Raw genomic sequence first — 23232 nt, forward strand, 5'->3', positions numbered from 1 at the left:
ATCCCAGCTTTGTGATAGCTGCCAATTTGATAAGCACACCTCTCTTCCTTTGCTTTGTTGTAGCCGGGACCCAGTATTCCGGCAGACCAATGTTCCCCTCCATCACAGGGCTGTCCTTGATTAAGGGAAACTACATTCTTTGCAAGTTGCCCATCCTGTGTGGTTTTGGCCAGATGGGCCAAACGTGATAATGATCATGAGGATAATCCCTCCCAGAGGCACGATGAGATTCACAGTGATAGAAACACCCCGGCATCTTTGCTTTAGTGATGTGCACCCTGTCATCACAGGTGTGACTCACTTGTCAGTTTGCAGAGGCGAGTGTTAGCATGCAGACAAAGAAGGGGCCGACAAGTAAACCTCCCTGAATGTCTCTGGGAGGATTGGCCACAGACTCACCCCACTGAATTCTGTTGGTGGTCTTAAATCTCCAAACGCTTCTTAGGAGAATTAGGAGGTGTGTTTGCAAGAAGAGTGGCTTTTCCTCCCTCCTTTCCCAAAGGCTAAGCAAATAGGAATCACGGAGCCTCTTAGATAAGCCCTGGACATTCTTCTTGCTACTGTAGATTTCTCTTCTTCAGATTGTGGGGCTTGTTTTCCTGAAGGAGAAAGGAGAGGGAGAGAGAGGAGGGAGTGGATGAGAAAAGGTGGGAGGGAAAGAGAGAAGGAGAGAGGGAGAGGGAGGGAAGAGATGATAAGAGAGAGAGGAGGAAGTAGGAGGAAGAGAGGAGAGGGAAACAGAAGGAGAGGGAGGGAAAGAGAGAAGAGGAGAGAAGGGGAGAGAGAAGGGGGAGAGAGAGGGAGGAAGAGGGAAAAAGCAGAGAAGGAAAAAAAGAGGGAGAGAGAGAAACAACCAATTTTCTGTGAGTCTTTTGCTAAATTTAATCCTAGATTCTCAGAGAAAGGAATCTCTCAGCAGGCCTGAGAGCTTTCTCCCTTCAGTTAATTTCTTCACTTATTGGAACCTTAAGAAGAGCACAACAAAAGAAAATGGAAACAGCAAAAAGAGCATAATGCAAACTTGTGAGATTGGTTCTCATCGTGCAAGGAGGAAGTTTTCCAGCGATCTGATTGGATTCTGCTCTGTCCATCCTGAGAGATTTGTGCTTAGGTTGTCTGGGCTGGTCAGTACTAGCCTTTTCTTTCCACAGCTCTCCGCCTTTCCAGAGAAGAAGGTATAAACTTCTGCCTACATTGAGTAGGCTAGGAGTTCACATCAGCCCCCAGTTCTCCCACCCCTCACCAGATGTATTTCCGGGAAGGCAAACAAGGGTAATTGAAAGAGGAGGAGACTATTAAACTCTTTAGGCCACTAGTGGGATACCACCCCTCTCTCCCACGGCCCCCCACCCTGATTCCCCTGTGCACACCAGTCTGTCTGTATTTTTGCAGCTGCATGAAGGTTTCCTTGCCACCATGACTATCCTCTGTGTGAGCATGGAGATCCTGCTCACAGTCAAGGCTTTGCTTCCTTGTTAGCTCTGGCTCTGCTTGCTAATAAAGCAACATGCTATAAAGGACCCACTCAGCTGAATGCAGGGGAATGAACCTGGGATCTGGAGTCGGAAGACTTGGGTTCAAATCCATTCCCCGTGGTCCTGAGCAGGTCGCTCACCTTTCCCAGGCTCAGTTTCCTCATCTGTGCAACTAGGCTATTGGACTAGATGGCCTACAAGACTTCCAGCTTCAGATCTGTGGTGCTTTTACACAGGAAGGAATACTGGGTTTAAGAGTCAGGAAAGACCTGTGTTCAGTTCCTACCTCTGGTCTTACTGGCTGTGTGACTCTGTGCAAGTCACTTAACCTCTGCCTGTCTGTTTCCTCAACAGTACCTACCTCCTAGATGGTTATAAGGATCAAATGAGAAAATATTTTGAAAGAGCCCAACACATAGTAGGCACTTATTAAATACTTTCTTGATATAATACATAGAGAGAGTAACTGAAAATTGTCTGAATTCATTAAAAATTTTACAGTTACTAAGCAAATTTAGTTGGTGATATTGATATATTCATTTCTAGCTTTTAAATATACCATATTAAATCTCAATGTATATAAACTATATAATTATAATAATTATATGATTATATCATAATATATTTGTATGATATATTTATATCATAATATATTATATAATTATGTATTATATGATAATGGTATAAATGTTATTAAATACATACATACCAAAAGTACATTTCAGAACTTAAAATACTGGGTGAATGTCACCTCTTATTCTTACTAACCCTGAGCCATTGTTTTTCCCCAGCTAGCCCATCGGCCAAGTGTCCAGGACCTGCTGTGGGTAACAGGGCCCCTTCTGCAGAATGGAGGGCCAGAGTCATTTAGCCAATTGATGAGTATCCTTTCTGAGCTCTTGTGTGGTTACCCAGAGGGGGGTGGCTCCAGAGTGTTTTCCTATAACTGGTATGAAGACAACAACTACAAAGCCTTCCTAGGCATCGATCCTTCCAGAAAAGATCCTGTCTATTCTTATGATAAAAGAACAAGTAAGTTTTCTTTTAAGTTCCTGAGTCATTCCTCATCTACCATGTTGGTCAGGTTAGTTAGATGCTCCTAGGCTGTGGTTGGAAATCCTGTGTTGGCTTTAACATATTGACTTCTTTGCGTGACATCAGGCAGTTTAGGGGGGGACAGGTGAGGGCAAGAAGGAGAGCCCTCTGTTTTCCCACTGATGAAAGAATAGAAATTGTAAAGTAATTTGGGCATGAGCCATGGATTGGGCCAAGACTTGGTTGGAAAAAACAAAGGGGGCATTGGTCATTGATTTAATTGAACAGGATTAAATTCTAGAGGAAAAGTTGGAGGAAAGGTGAATTGGGAGGCAGAACAGAATTTCAATCAAAGCTCAGGTTAGAAGGGCCCTGGCAAGTCAACATGACTGTGGTTGTTTTGACAAACACAATGCAAGGGAGAGCTGGGTATGCAGCCCTGTCTAACTTTCTAGATGCCAAGGCCCTGCCAGGGAACTTCCCCCACCCTTCATTCTTTCTTCCTGTCTCTTATAACAACAGGGCAAATGAAATAAGGAAGTGGGGGAGGTGCCAGCTGTAAGCCAGCCTTGTGACACTAACAGCAGCATCAAGTTAAACCAAGTAGACAAGCACTTATTAAGCACCTACTGTATGCCAAGCATTATATAAAATCCTGTGTTTGTAAAGAAAGGTGAAAAATACCCTCAAATATCCTTTCCCTCAAGGAGCTTACATTGTAATGGAGGAGACAACCTTGTCTATACAACTAGGTCCGTAGAAGATACATAGGGAATAGGTGGAAGGTAGCTCAGGGCACCTCGGAAGTCAGGCATAGAACTCATGGAAAAATCAATGATGGCTTAAACTGTCAATGTCTTTATGTTGCCCCTGCCTGTTTGGCTCTGCACCTCCTTTTCTTTGGGGGGATAATGTCCTTTATCTCTTGGCCTAATCACCAGCAATCTTTCAAAATTTTCTCTTCCAAATAAACACAGCAGGGTAAGATCCAGCTTTCATTTCCAGTGACAAGGCCTTGACTGAGCTGTACTGGGGCATTTGGCTACTTGCTGATAATGACCTCGTTATTGTATGAAAGCAGCCTATGAGCTTAGTCTGTTTGTCAGTCCTTCAGTTCTGAATGAATGGGGCCTCAGATTTGGACACCATGACGACAATGCTTAGTGATGAGCTCTTCAGCAGAGTGGATGTGGTTCCATCAACCCTCTCTTCCTCTCTCCTGGCAGCACCTTTTTGTAATTCCTTGATCCAGAACTTGGAAGCAAACCCTTTAACTAAAATAGCCTGGAGGGCAGCAAAGCCCTTGCTGATGGGGAAAATCCTCTTTACTCCAGATTCCCCTGCTGTTCGACGGATATTAAAACATGTAAGCTTCCTCTCTCCTCACCCCTCATGCCTCTTTGCCTTTGGCCCCTCAAGAAAATGTGTACTTTTATTTCTCCTATTTTACTTACCCTGGTGATCCTCATGTTTATTTTGGGCTGGTGGGTTGCTGAGGTTTCTATCCTCCTCTCTATGTCACTCGTGCCTTGGCGTGATCCACTCCAGTGCCCATGCTATGGTCTTCACCTCAGCATATCAGCCTCAGAATCTCAGTGATGAGGTCTCCCAACCAGACACCTGTGCTCTATCTCTGTTGGAAATGTGTGCCATTTCCACTATGAGCGAGTTCAAATAGCCGATGAGTCTGTGTCCAGCCTGCATGAGAAGGTATCAGTATAGATTGGAGAAGAGAGAGGGAGGAACCAGCTCACTAACAGAATGAAACCAGAAGGTTTCATGGAGTTCAGGGAGCCAATAACACTATCGATATCCCATGGACCATTGAGGGTAACAAGAAAGCATTAGTTTCAGCCAATCAAGGATCCTGAGAAATGATAGATTCTTCTGGGAAATCTCAGCAGACTGAGGAATCCTCAGATCGATGTAGAAAAAGAAAAACACTTCCATGAGCAGCCTTTCCCAAACACAGTGACCACTTTGACAGGGTATGTTAGAAAACCATAAAAGCATTTTCATGTGCACTCTTTCTTTTTTCTCCCTGCTCTCTCCTTGCTCCTCTGTCTGTCTGTCTGTCTGTCTGTCTTTGTTTCTCAGGCCAACTCGACTTTTGAAGAATTGGAGCGTGTTAAAAACTTTCTCAAGGCTTGGGAAGAAGTGGGCCTCAGATCTGGCATTTCTTTGACAACAGCACACAGATTACCATGATCCGAGTATGGGAAGCTCTTGTGTGGTGGGTCTGGGAGGGGAGCAGATAAGAGAATGAGATTGAGTCCCCTTCTGGATTTCATCAGGTTTTGAAATGAAGGTAAAAATAGAACAAGCATGGCCCCCATCTCTAAATCTGTGCTCTGTGATGCCATCCACAATCCAAGGATCATGGAGAGGAAGCATGATGTAGAGACTAGATTCAAGTCAAGTCAACAAGCATTTGTGAAGCACCTACTATGTGCCAGGCACTGTACTAGGTGGTGGGGTTACAAAGAAAGGCAAAAGATAGTCACTACCTTTGCTATCAAGGAGCTCACAATCTAATGAGGGAGACAACAAGGAAACAACTATGTAGAAACAAGATAAAGATGGGATAAATTGGAGATAATCTGAGAGAGAAAGCACTAAATTAAGTAAGACCAGGAAAGGCGTCTACTTTAAATGAGCCTTGTAGGAAGTGGGGAGCCAGGAGGCAGGGATAAGGAGGGAGAGCACTCTGGGCATGAGCCTTAGATTCAGGAAGACCTGTGTTTGAATCTTGTTTCAGATACTTAGTACCTGTGTGACCCTAGGCAAGTCACCTAACTTCTCTGGCTCTCAGTTTCCTCATTTGGAAAATGAGGAGATTGGTCTCTAAGGTCCCTTCCAGGTCTAAATCTGTGGACTTTTGATCTATGAAACTTCAGAGCATACCATACCATTTCCAAAACATAGTTTGGAAAGAAAATATGTGAGTTGAATGCCAAGGGAATATCCAAACATAATGTTCAAACCAAGAGGGAAATCCCAGGGTCTTTGCCACTTATGAAAGACTCAAGAGGGCCTCAATCATCCTAGAAAGGTTTCCTATTCAAACTGGACACCCTTATGGGGGTCCAAGTGGGCTGCACCTGCACAGTGGCTGATTTTTGTAAGTTTCCAACTCTGCCAAGAAAGGAGTATTAAGTCTCTTATAATTGGACTAGTTGAGAAAGAAAATATCCCAAAGAAAATGTTGTTGCTTTTCTCCTTCCCTTAGAAGACTATTACATTATAGGGAATACCTGGGTTTTGGTGGGTCTGTTTAGGGAAAGCTTGTTCTGTTGTCAGGTTCTCTCTCGGGGGCCCACAGTGACTTAAGTCTACCTGCTAGAGTCTAGAGTAAAACCTGCCTACTTGGTAAAGCATCTTGGGTACCTCTTCCCCAAATACCACGACCTGGGGAGAGCCTTAAGAACTGGGACAAAGGTAGCATGGATACAGAAGAAAGAAAGAAAGAAAGAAAAAAAGGAAGGAAGGAAAGGTGAGAGAGAGTGAAAGAAAGGAAGGAAGAAAGAAGGAAAGAAAGATGGAAAGAAAAAAGGAAAGGACAGAAGGAAGGGAGAAAGAAAAAGAGAGGGAGAGAAAGGAAGGAAAGAAAGCAGAAAGCATCTTAGGGCATCTAAATCTGGCATCAGAGGATCTTAGTTCATATTGCAACTGACAGTTTCTACATGCATGACTTTGGACAAGTCACATAATTTCTCTGGCCTCAGTTTCCTCATCTATAAAATGAGAGGATCAGATTAGGGGACCTTTAAAATCCCTTCCAGACCTAAATCTATAATCTTGGAGAAAATGATTGCTACTGAAATGCCCAATGTACTTTTCTTGTCCCTTACTTAGGATACTCTGGATAATCCAACAGTGAAAAGCTTTGTGAACAGACAGCTTGATGGGGAAGAAATCACAGCTGAAGCCATACTCAACTTTCTCTATAATGGGCCTGAGGAGGGCCGGCCTAAAAACATGGTCCAGTTTGGCTGGAGAAATGTCTTCAACTTCACAGACCACACCCTGCGTCTGGTTAATCAGTACATGGAGGTAAGAGTGAACAAGTCCTTGCAGCTCTGCATAACATACATAAAGGAACACCCTGGAAAGTAGATGCAAGAGATCCCCTCAGCCAGCCAGAGGGGCTTCCAACTTAGGGTTCCATTTTCACCATGGAAGGAAGGCATACACTGTTCAATAAAAAAAGAACCAAAACAGACATGGTTCTGTATTTCAAGAACAGAATCCTGGACTTATGATCGTGTAGACCTGGGTCATGATCCTGCTTCTGATACTTTCTCTCTTAATGATAATGGGCAAACCACTTCATACTCAGTGCCTCAGTTTTCTTCATCTGTAAAATAGGGGTAATATGTGTAGAACATCCTTCACAGGCTTGTTGCAGGACTTTTAAAACTGCATATATATGTATGTATATGTGTATATGTGTCTATATAATACACATACATACATATGCAGCTAGGTATTGCAGTGGGTAGAGTGCCAAGCCTGAAGTCTGCAAGTCACTTAACTCTTTGCCTTAGTTGATCATCTGTCCAATGGAAAAGGAAATGGCAAACCACTTCAGTATCTTTACCAAGAAAACCCCAAATATGGTCACAAAGAGTTGGACACAACTGAAACAACTCAACGACTACACACACACACACACACACACACACACACACACACACACACACACACACTCATGCACTCACACATGTGTGAGAGTGTGTATGTGTGTACAAGCTAACAAAGCCAGTCCGTAGTAGAAATATAGCATGTGCTTTAAAGATATGTAAGACACCCTTCCAAAAGTGGTGAGGAAAGTGGCTTCTTTACAGATCTCCTCCCCACCTCTCCCCGCTACCCCCCTCCCATACCCAACACATATTAATCTAATAACAAGAAAAGAGTCCAAAAATAGATTTAGAGAAGGTTGGAGAGAGAACATTTTAAATAACAAACATGTCTACTCAAAACCATATTGGGGGACAAATTACCCTAGCATTGGCTCTGAAGTAACTGGGAACCATCCTACTGCAATACATGGTTCAGGAGATCAATTTAAACTGTAAGTTAGCCTTTTGACAGCCTCACAGGTTGAGGCCAAACAAAAGGTTCTCTTTCTTCTCAGCATAGAGACTAAAGGCCCATTGACATTCTGTGTATTAAACATCCCATTGTGTGACTTGAAGTTAAATGTCTTCCGTCAACCCTGTTTTGTAGAAATGTAGATTCTTTGGCCTCATAGGACAGAGTGTAGCCCAGCAGATAGAAAGTTGGCCTCAGATCCAGCAAAACCTGGGTTCGAGTCCTAGTATTGACACCTGCTGGCTGCATGACTGGGGATGAGTCACTTAACCTTTCAGTGTTCTGGACAACTAAGAAATTAAGTGGCAGAGAAGCTAATGGCTTGCACTGGTGGAAGGAATTTCCTTACTTTGTGCCAATGACATATTTGGTCAAGATCCTGTCTCCTGTCCCTGTAGGACTGAGAACTGGAAGGCTCTTTCTAAGTCATCTAGTCCAACTGCTTCCTTTTAGGGATGAGAAAACTGAGGTGAAGGTACTTGATAAAGGTCCCATGGAGCAAAAACAAAAAACCTTTATTGGTATATTTTGTTTCTATATCATCTTCATTTCTGAATATATACATATAATATATATGTAGGTATATATTTGTGTGTTTATATGTGTGTGTGTGTATATATATGTATGTATATATGTATGTATGTACATATGTACACCTTCCTATTCCCTCCCAATGAGCCAATCCCTTGTTACAAAGAATAAAAAATAAAGAGGGTAAAAACAGTACTGTAAAACCAATGAATGGATTAACTTTGACTAATATATTTTCACTAATCAGGACCTAGCTGTATGTGCAATATTGTAGACCCATAGCTGTCCATCCTTGGTAAAGGAGTGGAGGTGGCATTTCTCACCTCTTCTCTGGACCCAGTACACTTTGCTACATCTGTGTGAGATGCATTGCCTGCCTTGGAAAGGCTATGTTCAGTTTGTCCCCTGCCAGTAGATGATCTGAGAACCTATGCTTCTGGTCTTGAGACCAAGTGGAAAGCGGGCATTTTTCTCTCTGGGGTTAACCAGCTTTATAGAAAGAAAGAGAGAGAGAGAGAGAGAGAGGGAAAGAGAGGGAGGGAGGGAGGGAGGAAAGAAAAAAAGAAGGAAAGAGAAAGAAAAAACCTATCTTGGTTATTTCATCCACAGAAATGACTTGGTTATCTGGAAAGGGGTTAGGATTTGATAATGGACAGGTGACTGCCTTAGCCCCCAGCCAGGGATTGGACTAGCAGAGACCATCAAGTCTAACCCTGTCATTTTATAGGAGGTCTGGGGAAGTTAATTGAATATCCTAAGGTCAAAAATGTCACATCAAAGGTAGGATTTGAACCCAAGTCCTTTGATCCTAGAACCCAGTACTCTTTTTATTGTGCCATCTTAATATTTTCATTATGTAATCATTGGACCAATGATATATGTAAAATGCTTTTCAAACCTCAAAGTGCTATACAAATGCTAGCCATATTCTTATTATTTGTATTGTATTTTACCATCTGCCTAAGATAGAAAGCATAGAGATACAGGAGGAACATACTCCTCCAGAGAGGTAGAGAGGAAAGGGACCTTAAAGGCTACTGAGTCCAACTGCCCTGATTTTACAGATGAGGAAATTGAGGCAGGCAGAAGTTAAGTGAAATACCCAGGATCAGACAAATACTAAGGGTGAGGCTCCTGGTGCAAGTCTTTAAGCCTGAAGGCTGAGTAACCACTTAGGAAGAATGCTGGAGAAGGGATTCTCCAGCTGCAATATACAGCCTCTGAGGCCCCTTTCAGTTGAGATTCTGGGACTCTGGGACTGCCTGGAGACACACAAGCACCTTCATCCTTAGATGGCTGTTCTGTGGTTCTCAGATATTTTATTTGCTTTATGTTCTCCCTACCAAAAGTCTTCTGAAACACTGAATCCTCAGGGGCATGCTGGTAAATGTTTAATAATTGGCTCTCCAAAAAAAAAAATGTACACGGGACACACTTTTACGTGTAGTCTACGTTAGTGACATTTTCTCCATGACTCTTAAGCCAATACAATGAATGAAACAATAAATGTGTGCCCTGATGTGTAGTATTTGCTGATTTCTTAGGGGTAAATGCTCATACTGAAAATTGGACAATTTGTTCTCAGGAGGTTAGAGCTGGCTCCAGCATGCTCCTGTGTATGCCCCACACAACCCGTCTGTCTTTGCCCACTTAACTTTTCCCTCCAGGAAATAAAAAATACTCTGAGCCACTGTTGGGCAGAGAAGAAAGGGCTCAAGACTATCCAGAAATAGCTGCAGTCTGGGAGTCCTTCGTTAGTTTATCCGTGTGCATATGGATCAGTTTCTAGGATCCTCCCCACCCCCAATAAGTTCTCTCTCCAATTAGAGTCACTGATCAAGGAAGAGTTGAATGGTCAGATCTTCAATAAGTAGATACCTTGAGCAGGTATAAAATAAATTTATACATGTCACCAATGTATGTGGCATGTATGTATATATAAATATATATTTGTCTCTTAATTTTGTTTAATTATTAATTCAATAAGTTTATTGTGTTCTTCTTTTAGATCGTTTCCAAGCTAAATATGTCCAAGCTCCTTCAATACACACACACACACACACACACACACACACACACACACACACACACGCACATGCACACGCGCACATACACACATGCTTTAAGCAAGGAAGGAGAGTTAGAAAATTCATTAGGTACTCTTCTGATTATCTTTGAATCTGAAAAGTTAAGCTTTCTTTGTTTAGTTTAGAGGTTGTCCTGGAACATATGAAACCTTGTCTGGAGTTCACAGTATTTTAAAAATTTCACAGTATATTCAGATTACAAAAATCTTGAATTTTATACCAGGAAGCCAAGATCAAACAAATCTTTCATATGAAAATATCCATGAGCAAGTCATAAAAGTTTGCTTTAACTAACTTTCACCTCCCGTGCCCCTTCTTTATGACTGAGGGATAAATAGAACATTTGTTCATTAGTTGTTTTTGCCTGCTGTGGACTCAGTCAATATAGAAACATAGTTAATTAACATTGGCTCCAACCTTTCATGAACCTGTATACCTATTTCTTTTATTATCTACCCAGCATGCTCAGCTTAATTACGACTTATCAGAGCCAAAAGGTTGGGCTCTGCAGTGTTGTGTTTTGGGACTAGCCTCTCTCCCCAGCTTAGCACACTCTGGGCCTTATTCCCACCACCACCCAATTGGAATGTGCTTAGGGAATGTAAACTATTTTTAATGTTAGCCTAAGTAAACAGTGATCAGGAAGATGAATCTCCGGGGGAAAAAACCATGCAATGTACCATGAAACCAAATACGAGGCATTTAGGAATTACACATTGTTGTCAAGTATCTATATGACTGCTCCCTCTATTAGTGCTTTGGGTCAAGATTTGGCTAGAGGGCTAGATGTGAAAGAAGTAGAGGAGCAGTATAGAAGTCTGACTGACTCTAATAATAATAATACTAGCTAATATTTATAGAGCTTTTTTTTTTTTTGGTGAGGCAATTGAGGTTAAGTGACTCGCCCAGAGTCACATCTAGTCAGTGTCATGTGTCTGAGGCTGGATTTGAACTCAGGTCCTCCTGATTCCAGGGCTGGTGCTTTATCTACTGCGCCACCTAGCTGCCCCCTATATAGCTTTTTAGTGTTTGTGAAACACTTTATAAATATTGTCTCACTTGATCCATGCAACAATCTTTTGAGGGAGGTGCCATTATTATCCCCATTTTACAGATGAAGAAACTGAGGCAGACAGAGGTAAAGTAACTCACCCAGGACACACAGCTACTAAGTGCCTGAGGCAGGATTCTACCTCAGGGCTTCCTGACTCCAAGTCCAGTATTCTATATGATGTGCCTTCTGGCTGCCTCAAATGAAAATACAAGTTTAGCTACCTGATAAGGTTCATTAGCTTTCGCCTAAACACTACGTTAGGTCAAAAGACTTTACAGAAGACACTGTTTCAAAGACTCCATTCACAATCTGGCTCCAATCTGTCTTTGCAGAATTTTCATATTACCCCTCCTGAAGCACTCTGCATTCTAGTAAAATGTCCTATTCAAAAAATTAAAATGTCCCTTTACACTACATTCCATTTCCCGCCTCTGCACCTTTGCATAGGCTGACTCACCACCCCTGAAATGTTCTCTCTCTTCAGCCCTATGTCTTGGAATCCTTGATTCCATTCAAGACTCAGTCAACGTGCTGTCTCCTGTATTAATAACTAACATTCATATAGCACTTTAAGGTTTACAAAACCTTCAGAACACTGGGAGAGGGGTACCATTGTCATCCCCATTTTACATATGAGAAAACTGAGGCTAAGAGGTTAAGTGATTTGGCTGGGGTCACATGGCTAATAAGTATCTAAAGCAGTATTTGAATCCAAGTATTCTGACTCTTGCGGAGGGTGCTCTATCCACTATGCAATCTACCACTCCTCATTTCCAGCACCTCGTCTCCCAAGTTGTTTATTACCATTTGCATTTTTGTCTTTGCCTTTGCCTAGCGCAGTGCCTGGCATATAACAGGTCCTTAATAAATGCTTGTTGGGTTGGATTGGATTGAAATAAACATGATGGGCTGGACCAGCAATGCTGTAATGAAGATGTCATGACTTCACAATGGAGTTTGGACATAATGTCTTAACAATGGCATTGTATGTCTCTTGCCAGTCAGCGTGAGATAGTCAATAGGATACTGGATTGAATTCAGGAAGACCTGGGCTCAAGTCCCATCTCAGAGACTTAATGGCATGTGACTTGAGGCAAATTTCCTAACCCCTCTTAGCTATAAAATGAGAGGGTTGGGAATGATGGCCTTCCTAAAGCATAGTTCTGACCAAGTCACACACAGCCCTCCATTCAATAAACTGCAGGGGCATCCTCTCACCCCCAGGATCAAATATAAAACCTTCTGACATGCAAAGCCCTTCATAACTTGTCCTCCCCTCCCCCACGTTTCCAGTAACATCTTACACCCACCTGCCACATGCAACGTATTCTGTGATCCAGTGAAGCTGGCCTCCTGGCTGTTCTGCAATAACATACTCTGTCTGCTAACTTTGGCCCTTTCTCTGACTTTCCCCCAGGCCTCAAATTTTCTCCCTCCTCACCTCTGCCTCCTGGCCTCCCCAGCCTCCTTCAAGTGCCAGCTAAAATCACACCTTCTACAGGAAGCCTTTCCCAGTGCCCCTCAATTCTAGTGCCTTCTCTTTGCTGGTCATTTCCAATTTATCCTGTACACTGCTCATTTGAACATGGTTGTTTCCATGTTGTCTCCCTCACTATATAATGTGAGCTCCTCAAGAGCAGAGACTGTCTTTTGCCTTTCTTTATGTCCCCAGAGCTTAGCACCGTGCCTGGCACATAGCAGATACTTCATAAATACTTATTGACTAACCTCTCAGGTCCCTTCTAGCTCTCCATCTATGATCTATGGAATGTTTTTACAAAATCACAGTATCTGGGGGAATCTGATACCCAGTCTACATTATCATGTCATTACCTTTGCATTTGTCACTGATGCTAAATTACAAGTTGATTTATAAACAGGAACCATATCGTGTACTTTTCTTGTATTGTTAATAGTGCCCCATGAATGCACAGCTCGGCTCATCGTGGACTTGCAATACCTGCTTGTTGATTGAGCTTTAATGGATACCAGGTTTTCCGGTGACAAATGGCTATTATTCTGTGACAGCAACTTTCAGCATGATGTGCATGAGCCCTTCCTTTGACCAAACAATCTCCTGGGCAGCATTGGATGTCTTCTTTCCAGTCAGAATCTTTGCTTTTTCCTTTGACCTCTTCTTTTTCCTTTTCCTTTTCCCTTTCTGAAAATGGACAGAACGTATTTCTTGACAATTCTGACATAATTTGTATTTCATGACCAGGCGCTTCAGATGTCTAGTCACAATGCCTAATGGGGGAAATTTTATGTATTATTCAATTTAATTCAACAAGCATAGCATGTTCCCCTAAGTCTTCTCTTCTCCAGATTAAATATGCCCAGTTCTTTCAGTTAAGACATGTGTGACATGATCTTGAAACTTTTCAGCAACCTATTGGTCTTCCTCTGAAAACTCTTGAATTCATCAGTGTCCTTCCTCAAATGTGGCAACAGTACATTAGAGTCCCAGTTTTCTCATATTCTCTCCAACATTTATCCTTTTTTGTCATATTAGCCATTCTGAAATGTGTGAAGTGGTACCTCAGAGTTGTGTTAGTTTGCATTTCTCTAATCAAAAGTGACTTAGAACATTTCTTCATGTGCCTATAAATAGCTTTGATTTCTTCATCTGAAAACTACCTATTCATATCATTTGACCATTTATCAATTGGGGAATGCCTTGCATTCTTATAAATTTAACTCTGTTTTCTATATATTTTAGAAATGAGGTCTTTATCAGAGGCACTTGCTGTAAAGATTGTTTCCCAGCTTTCTGCTGTCCTTCAAATATTATTGGTTGCATTGGTTTTGTTTGTGTAAAAGCTTTTTAACTTAAAATAATCAAAACTGTCTAATAGATTTTGCTTCAGCCCCTTATCCTTGCTCTGTGTGTGTCTCTCTGCTTCAAGTGTGTTTCTTGTAAACAGAATATTGCAGGATTCTTATTTTTGATCCACTTTGCTATCCACTTCTGTTTTATAGGAGAGTTCATCCCATTCATGTGGACAACTATGATTACTTGCTGTGTATTTCCCACCATCATCTTTTTCCTGCTGTTAGTCTCCTTTCTCCTTTCACCCTTTCTCTCCTACCAGTGTTTTGCTTCTGTCTACCACCTCCCCGATCCGCCCTTCTTTCTGTCAGTTCTCTTTCTTTCCCCACTCCACTTACTCTCTTCCCCTCCTGCTTTCCTGTCAAGTAAGATAGATTTCTGTATTCAGCTGGTTGTATATATTATTCCTTCTTTGAGCCAATACTGATGAGAGTAAGGTTCAAGCAATGGCTATTGTCCACCCTCCCATTTTTCACTCCAGGTTTTTTGCTCCTCTTCATGTGAAATAATTTACCCCATTCTACTCTCCCTTCCTTCTGCATCCAGGGTACTCCTCTCTCTCATCCCTTAATTATTTTTTATGTCATTCACTCCAACTCACCTTATAGCTGTACCCTCTGTCTGTGCATATTCTTTCTAGCTGCACTGTTAGTGATACAGTTCTTAAGAATTACAAGTATCATCTTCTCATGTAGGGATGTAAACAGTTTAGCTCTAGTGAATTCTTATGTTTTCTTTTTCCTTTTCACCTTTTTATGCTTTTCTTGAGTCTTGATACTGGAGGTCAACTTTTTTGTTCAGCTCTGGTCTTCTCCTAATGAAAACTTGAAATCCTTCTATTTCATTGAATGACCATTTTTTTCCTTTGAAGTAGCATGCTTAATTTCACCGGTAGGTGATTCGTGGATGTAGTCCTAGCTCCCATTGCCTTCTAGAATACCATGTTCCATGACCTCCAGTTCTTTAAGGTTGCAGCTGCTAAGTCCTCTGTAATCCTGATTGCGGCTCCCTGATATTTGAATTGTTTCTTTATGGCCACTTGCAGTATTTTTTTCCTTCACCTGATTGATCTGTAATTTGGCTATCATGTTCCTTGGTGTTTTTACTTTGGTATCTCTCTCCTGAAATGATCAGTGGATTCTTCTAGTGCCTATTTTGCCCTCTGATTCCAGGATGTCAGGGCAGTTTTCCTTGATAACTTCTTGAAAGATGCTGTCCAGGTCCTCCTTTTGATTATGGTTTTCAGGTAGTCCAATGATTCTGACATTGTCTTTCCTGGATCCATTTTCTATGTCAGTTGTTTTTCCAATGAGGTATTTTACATTTTCTTCTATATTTTCAGTTCTTTTGAGTTTGTTTGATTGATTCTTGATGTCTCATAGAGTCATTAGCTTCCACTTGCCCAATTCTAACTTTTGAGGAGTTGTTTTCCTCAGTTAGCTTTTGTACTTCATTTTCCATTTGGCCAATTGTGCTTTTTAAGGAATTGTTTTCTTCAGTATATTTTTGTATCTCCACATTTGGCCAATTCTGCTTTTTAAACAGTTGTTTTCTTCTTCCAAGCTTTTAACTCCTTTTTTCATAATTCTCTTGCATCACTCTCATTTCTTTTCCCAATTTTTCTTCCATCTCTCTTGTATTATTTTTAAGCTCCTTTTTTGGGCTCTTTCTGAGTTCTTTCTGGGCTTGAGACCATTTCTCATTTTTCTCTGGGGCTTTGCCTAGAGGTGTTTTGACATCATTGTCCTCTGCTGAGTTTGTGCCTTGATCTTCCCTGTCACCATAATATCTTTCTATGGTCAGATTCTTTTTGTTGTGGTTGTTGTTGTTTGCTCATTTCGGGGGGCCTTTTTCCTTTCTTTTAAATTTGAGCTCTGTTCCCAGGGCGTAAGGGGCACTGGCTTCTTGCGCCAGGGGCTGCAGGCCCTGGTGGCTTACCTGGTGCTGCTCTTATGTTGCCCTGAGGCCTGTGGGGGACCCTTGTGTCTGGTACTGTCCTGACGGGGTAGGGTGGGGGTGACTGGCACTGCTGGAGGCTGGAGGGGTCTGGCAGCTCACCTGGTGCTAAGCCAGGTCCTAAGGCTAGCGTTTGGTGTGTGTGGAGGCCAGTGGGGGTGTTTCTGCATTTCTCCGGGGCTACATGGAAGCATGTGGCAGGGGCCCAACACGGGTGTAAGGTTGGCATCTACTTGTTTGCATGGGGCTACACTGAAGTACACAGAGGTTCTCTGAGTTAGAGTCTGCCCATTCCCTTGGCTATACTGAGGCGTGTGGGGGTCCTGGTGTTGGTGTTTGCCTGCCACTACACTGGGGTTCAGGATGTCCCGCCGGTTTGCAGAGGTGGGGCTTTCTTCTGGCTTGATGTGATGCTTCCTCTCCTGGACTGTGCTCCCCTTTTACTTGAGTAATACAGATATTTCTTGCCAATCTTCCAAGTTTCTTGGGCTAGAAGTTTGTTCCCCTCCCCCATCTTTTCACTAATTCTGCTGTTCCAGGGTTTGTTTTGGGGAGCTATTTTATGGTTGTTTGGAGGTGAATATGGAAGAGTTACAGTGATTTACTGCTTACTCTGCCATCTTGGGTCCTGAAAGTCTACTAATCTAAATAATTTTTTAATAAGAAATTTAACTGAGTGTTAAACCACTGACATTTGCTTAAAAACTCATACACACACACACACACACACACACACACACCACACACACACACATACATCTCCAAGGGACCATTAGGTTATATTTCTAAGAGTTCTGACAAGTGCTAGCATTTATCACTTTAAATTTTGCAAAACATTTTACATCTGTTATCTCATTTGATCTTCACAACAACCAGGAAGGTAGATACTATAATTATTCCCATTTTATGTATGGGGAAACAAAGACTGATAGAATGCAATGTCTTGCCCAGATGTTTGAGATGAGATTATAAATTCAGGTCTTTTTGACTTGAGGTCAGTTGGCCAATAGGTGTGTGACAGTGGGCAAGTCAATTAACCCTATTTACTTCAGTTTCCTCATCTATAACATGAGCTGGAGAAGGAAATGGCTGAGCACTCCAGTATCTTTAACAAGAAATCTCTAATGGGGTGATGAGGAATCAGACACAACTGGACAACAACAACGGTGACTCCAGTACTCTATCCACTGTGCCGCCTGAGCACCAGTTTCACATAGGACAGTTGCTATTAGGAACCTGAAATAGTTTCCTGGTTTTCTTTCTCTGAGGATATCCTGAAAAAACAGTGGCCCTTCATTGCTGCCTGGGACAGCTTTCTGTTGAGCTGTTCTGAACTCATGCTAATTCCTGATTAGGGGTACAAAAAATGCTTCTGGCTAGAGATCATGGAATGCTCCTTAAACACATATCAAAGGTAATCTGGCTCAGGGCTGAAGCTAACATGGGGTAAATGAGGCTCTGCCCAAGGAGCCCACATCCAAGGGGAATGCTTTCTCCTTCTTTTAAGTGATTTCTGTCCCCACATCTCATAGTCCTCTCTCAATCTGTTCTGTTGTATAACTTCAGGGTTTTCTCTTCAGCCCTCATGGGCTAAGGGTGAGAGAGACTGCTGTCTCTTCTGTTGCCATTGCTTCCATGTTTGGACTGTCTTCTTGGGCTGCTGTTACCAACCTCAATTCGACAGTTTTTGCTCTAGATAAAAATATTGATGATTAGAGTACCAGCCCATCCCTTAAGGGGTGTGTGTGTGTGTGTGTGTGTGTGTGTGTGTGTGTATAGCTCTGCCCTTTACCCACTGAGCTATTCAAACCCGGGAAAGTAAATGAGGGACAGATGAAGATAGGATACATTCTGAACCATTTGATTTGAATGGAGGAAGAAGAAAAATGGTTATTTTCTATAAATAACATCTATCTGGAATGGTAACATGGTAAATGTGTGGAAATTACCAGCCCCTGTTGATAAATCAGAAGTTTTTGTAGCCAATAGGAGGAAATATAAAAATCAATTAGTCCAATATGGCACTAGGGGAGATGGATAGAGTTTTTTAATCTTGCTAAGAAGAAGTTAAATATATATGATGTGCTTTCAATGAATATACTTGTAGAAACATGAGATTTAGAGCTTGGAGGGATGACTTAGGCAGAATGGAGGGATCTTGGAGATCACTGTGATGACAAATCTTTACAGATAAATAAACTGAAATCCAGAATATTTAAATGATGTCCCATGGGGGCCAGAGAAAAGAATATGCCTTTGGCATTAAAAAATGAATTATCCTAATCATCAACCTTCTGCCTAGGGAATAGTTTACTTCCATGATGAACTCAGGCCAAGTGTTTCCCAAAACAAGTCAACAGTAGTTGTGCCATTTAAACTATTTGTAAAATTCACGCATTTCATAAAGTTCTAGATAGGATCTAAGATCTAGATATGGAAGGGACCTCAACATTCATCTAGTCACTTTTAAGATGAGGAAATTGTGACTTAGGGAGATGAAATAATTGATCCAAGTCTACATTGTTAGTAAGTGATAAAGTCAGAATTGGCACCCAGTGTTGAAGCCACTTATAAAATGATGCTTCTCCCTGATGCCTAATCAGGATTTCTATAGACATTTTAAAAAAATCGTCAGTGCACAAACATAAAAACAAAGATTAGGAATAGAATCTCTTAGGAAAAGTATATGTATATGTATTTATGTATGTGTACATATGTATATGTATATATTAATACCTACATATAAATATATCCAGTGCTTTACTGTAGTCTGGTGGTTGTGGGTGGTAAGGAGGGAGGGGAGAAGGGAGCAAAAGAACAAAGTAAAAAGTGCATATGAGAGGACAAAAGAAAACCTACAAAGAAACAAAGATGGACAGCTTTCAACATAATGAACAATATTTAATATATAGGCTTTATTAAAATGAAAAGTTATCACTATAAAATTTGAATCCTCTCCTATGTACTGCTGTGCACATGACTTTTTTTTGCTTTTTATTGTATATTTAAGTTTACAATGTTTCTTTTTCTTTTCTTATTGTATATTTAAGTTTTAGCATTTGTCTAAAATATAAAAAGGAAAAAAAAGGAAAAAATCATCAGGTCCATGGGTCTTCAGACTTTGACTATTCTGAAAATATAATAAAAATATTATGTTACATATATGTGTATATACATATGTGATATATAACTTGCTGACATTAGATTGTGAGATGCTTGAGGGCAAGGACTGTCTTTTGCCTTTCTTTGTATCTCCAGCACTTAGCACAGTGCCTGCACATAGCAAGTGCTTCATAAATACTTGTTGACTGACTAGCTGACAGATGGACATTTGTAAAATGCCAAACTGGTCAACTCAGCTGACCAGATCCTATTCAATCCTAGCCTATTGCTGTTCAATAGAACTAACTTTCAAAAGTACAGCATCTCTCCAGATTATATAGTATATGTGGATGATATTAGAATTCTTTTTTTAAAAAAAGGAAACAATCCAGTTTCCTTTGTTAACAATTATGTTCTTAGCCCAGTGTCATTTCAGCCTCGGGCCCTTCAATTTTCTCATATACCTGTGTTCTCTTTTCCTTATCATTTGGCCAGTTGACAAAGCTTACTTTGTTTTCTTTCTTTTTATCTCTCAGACTGAGAAAATGGCATGTGGCTGTCTCCCAGGCTGGTGAACTCAGGAGTGGGACAGGAGCCCCAGGGGTGGAGGGTGGTGGCTGGGGTGGGAGCCCTAGCTGCAGTCAGAGTCTCGTAGTTTGCCACTGGCTGGTTGGGTGGCCCTGACACCTGGGCAGACCAGGCTGAGGGTGTGGTGATTGGTGAGGAGGTAAAGGAGAAGGAAAAGCTGTTTCCAGTGGTGCACCGTGGTTTCATTCATGTGGTTATATTGTCCCCTCCCACCCTCCCTGCCATCTCCCCCAAATCCAATTCTTGTCTGTGTCTTCCTATACATCCCACTTGGCAGATCAACTCAGTGTTGAAAGCCTTCCTTTGGGTCTTGTGAGACCTTTGTTCTGGATAACAGTCCCATCGTAATCTTGCTCTGGTCAGATCACATCTGGAATATATACGGTTCAAGACACCACATTTTATGAGGAATGATAACAAACTAGAGAGTATTGAGGGAAGGATAACCAGGAGGGTGAGGAGCATGAAAACAATGTCACATGAAGAATATTTAAAGGAGCTAAGGAGAAGAAAAGACTTAATGGGCAGATGCCCACCTGTTTCAAATATCTGAGAAGCTCTCCTATAAAAACAAGATTAGATTGATTCTAGAGGCTGAAACTAAAGCTGATGGATTGGAGCTATGAGAGGATGACTTAGGCAGAATGGAAGAACTTTCCACCAACTAGAGCCTTTCAACAATTAAATGGATTCCCATGTAAGACAATGAGCTTTCCATCATTTGAAATGTTCAAGTACAGAGAGGCTAGATGACTTCCAGTCAGGAGAGTAATAAAGGAGACTCCTAATAGGAGGTTAGACCATATGACCCGTAAGGATCCTTTTTCACTCAAAATCCATGTGACATAGCGTGAAAGCACACTGGCTCACAAGTCAGAAGACCTAGGTTAAAATCTCACTACTGATGCCACCTGTGTGACCCTGGGGAAGTCCTTTCATGTGCCTGGGACTCTGTTTCTTTATGGATAAAATAAGACGGGCAGATTAGATGGTCTCTGAGGTCCCTTCCAGTTCTAAATCTATGATTCTAATATACCATAGATACCAGTAGAACATCAGACTCTCTGACCATTATCTCATTTCCTTTTGTGATCATCCCTGTTCTTGGTAATTGCCTTTTAGGCTATTTCTCAAACACATGCCATCACTGGTGACATTACATAAGTTTTCTTACTCACATATTTTCTGATAGAATCATAGATCTATAGCAAAAAGGGACATCGAGTTTACCCTCCTCATTTTACAGATAAGGAAACTGAGGCCCAGGGAAATGACTTATCCAACCTCACAGAGGTAGTCAGCATCAGAAGTAGAATCTGAACCCAGATCCTTTTATTCTAGAGTCAGCTCTCTTTCTGCTGTACTAAATTGCCCTTTGGGTCACCACAGTTTGGATTCTTCAGAAGTTGTAACGATCTCTCTGGTAGTCCTACTTTTCTTACTACCATCTCTAAGTATAGGGTTTTTTTCTCATGGCTGCTAATAACCAGACCTCCCCAGGTACTAAGCATATTTGCCCTTTCGCTTTTTCCAAGTTCAAGCTCTGATCCTGGCATAATTCTCCATGTATTCTGGTGTCCCAGCCTTTTTCAATGATCAGTAGCTTTCTTTGTCCCATAACTTGTGAATTTGAAACTATACTACAGGGCTTCCAATCCTCCAAGGAAAATATTTGCAGCCCTTGAAAATCAAACTGGGCACACAGGTACATCCACAGACCATGCCATAATCAGTATTAAGTGTATAGCATAACCACAGATAATTATCCCAAATACCCATACAGGTTTAAAGGACATAACATTCACATTAGAGCTACATGTTGATGTTATATGCAAAGTACATGGTAATACACTCCATTGAAGCTTATAATTTGGCTACACTTGTAACCTGTTTGAACCCATTATCCTTGGGTCATCATATGCCAGCCTGGTCTTTGGTTAGATAGTCCTGACACTTTTGTGATCTGCTGTTCAATTTATACCCAAGAATCTTTAGACTCAGTGGCCTGCAATCTCAATGCTGAGCCCAAAAAGGGGCCCTGGCTAATTATCAATGTCTCTAGCTCCTAGTGAGTTATTTTCTGTAGATGACTTTCATTCCCATGGAATATTGGGCAGAAAAGTGATGCCCACTGGATTCAGCCCTCTTTCTCCCCCCATCTTGGCAGAGTTCCTTCGACACTCCATTAAGCCTTCAGCTCAGGCTGTACCATATTCAGGACTGTACAGTTAAAATGCACTGGTTGTGTCTATCTACTTGTTTATCTACAAGAAGTTTAGACTTCTTGATTCCTGATCAGACTAATGCCTCCTTGATTTGCCCACTCTCTTGGTCCAAATAGCTCCTAGAAAGAAAATTGCACACTGAGAAATATTTCTCTTCCACAACATTCTGCCTGTTATAGACATTTCATAGCTCCTGGTTGAGTAAGCCTGTGTGTGCTCAGTGCAATGGTTTATTTTCATTTTAGTGGTTCCCATTTAGTGGTTTGAAAACCCCCTGGGGGTTTGCAATGATGATCCAAGGTGGTGATGTCAAAGTTAAAAAGAAATGGGGCCATTAAACTATACATAAGGATCTCTGTGGGCCACAAATGGACTTTGAAAAAATATATTAATATTTATCTACATCTTAGTGTATTTTTTAATTTGGTTACATATTTCCTAATTATATTTTAAATTTGGTTTGGACTATACTCAGAAGTGTTGTGGACCACATATGGCCCATGGGCTATGTATTCAACACTTTTTATTTTTCAGTATTTGGTTGTACAACTCTAATTTATACAATTCTCTAAGCAGCAGGTTATCTAATGGCATGTGAAGTTTGAGTCCCTGAGGGTCCTGCCTCCTTTTCTTGTCCTGTATCACTTAGATACCTTTATCTTATAGCTGCTTTTGCTACCAATCATGTAAGGCTAACCTGGGTAGGGAGGGTTAGGCCAGTGCTACAATACTTATATTCACCAATGTCACACTCTTTGATGGAAGTCCCCAGATCTCAACTGCATTTACTCATGTTCTCAGTTCAGCTTACTTCATGCCAGAAATGACAATCATTCCATCTCTTCATCTCATGATAGATTCAGGCATCCAGGCCCTATGGATTAGGGTACCTACCTCCATGTTGGTCTTCCCTGGCCAGTAAGATACATAGTGAACTCCGTAGTTCACTAGATACTCAATTCTGGATGGCAAATCCAGCTCAGCTCTTGTCAGCACATTTTGGTGGAAGGCTGTCCATTGCATTGGACGAGCCCTTTCTCAGGCCAATCTAGTAGGTCATATTCAGGATTGGAACAAAATGAGACATTTTTAAGCCATCTTTTTAGCTGATCTAATATCTTCAACTAACCAACAAATATTTATCAACCACCTACTATGTGCCAGGAGTAGTGCAAGGACTGGGAACACAAAGACAAAGAAAGAAATAATTCCTACTCTTGAGGAGCTATGTTATCCCATTTCATCTTCACAA

At 41.4% G+C, this 23232-nt stretch overlaps 1 protein-coding gene across 1 annotated transcript in view; it reads left to right on the plus strand.

Annotated features, from left to right (window-relative positions):
- Nucleotides 1-23232, plus strand: part of LOC110197949 (retinal-specific phospholipid-transporting ATPase ABCA4) — a 135265-nt gene that overhangs the window by 13061 nt on the left and 98972 nt on the right. Inside the window, 5 exon segments of the mRNA XM_078155530.1 lie at nucleotides 2267-2507; nucleotides 3737-3876; nucleotides 4608-4665; nucleotides 4668-4723; nucleotides 6366-6563. Coding sequence (XP_078011656.1) covers nucleotides 2267-2507; nucleotides 3737-3876; nucleotides 4608-4665; nucleotides 4668-4723; nucleotides 6366-6563 — 693 coding nt within the window.

Source organism: Phascolarctos cinereus, unplaced genomic scaffold (genome assembly GCF_003287225.1).
Source record: "Phascolarctos cinereus isolate Bilbo 61053 unplaced genomic scaffold, phaCin_HiC Scaffold_5;HRSCAF=322, whole genome shotgun sequence".
NCBI classification, from domain to species: domain Eukaryota; kingdom Metazoa; phylum Chordata; class Mammalia; order Diprotodontia; family Phascolarctidae; genus Phascolarctos; species Phascolarctos cinereus.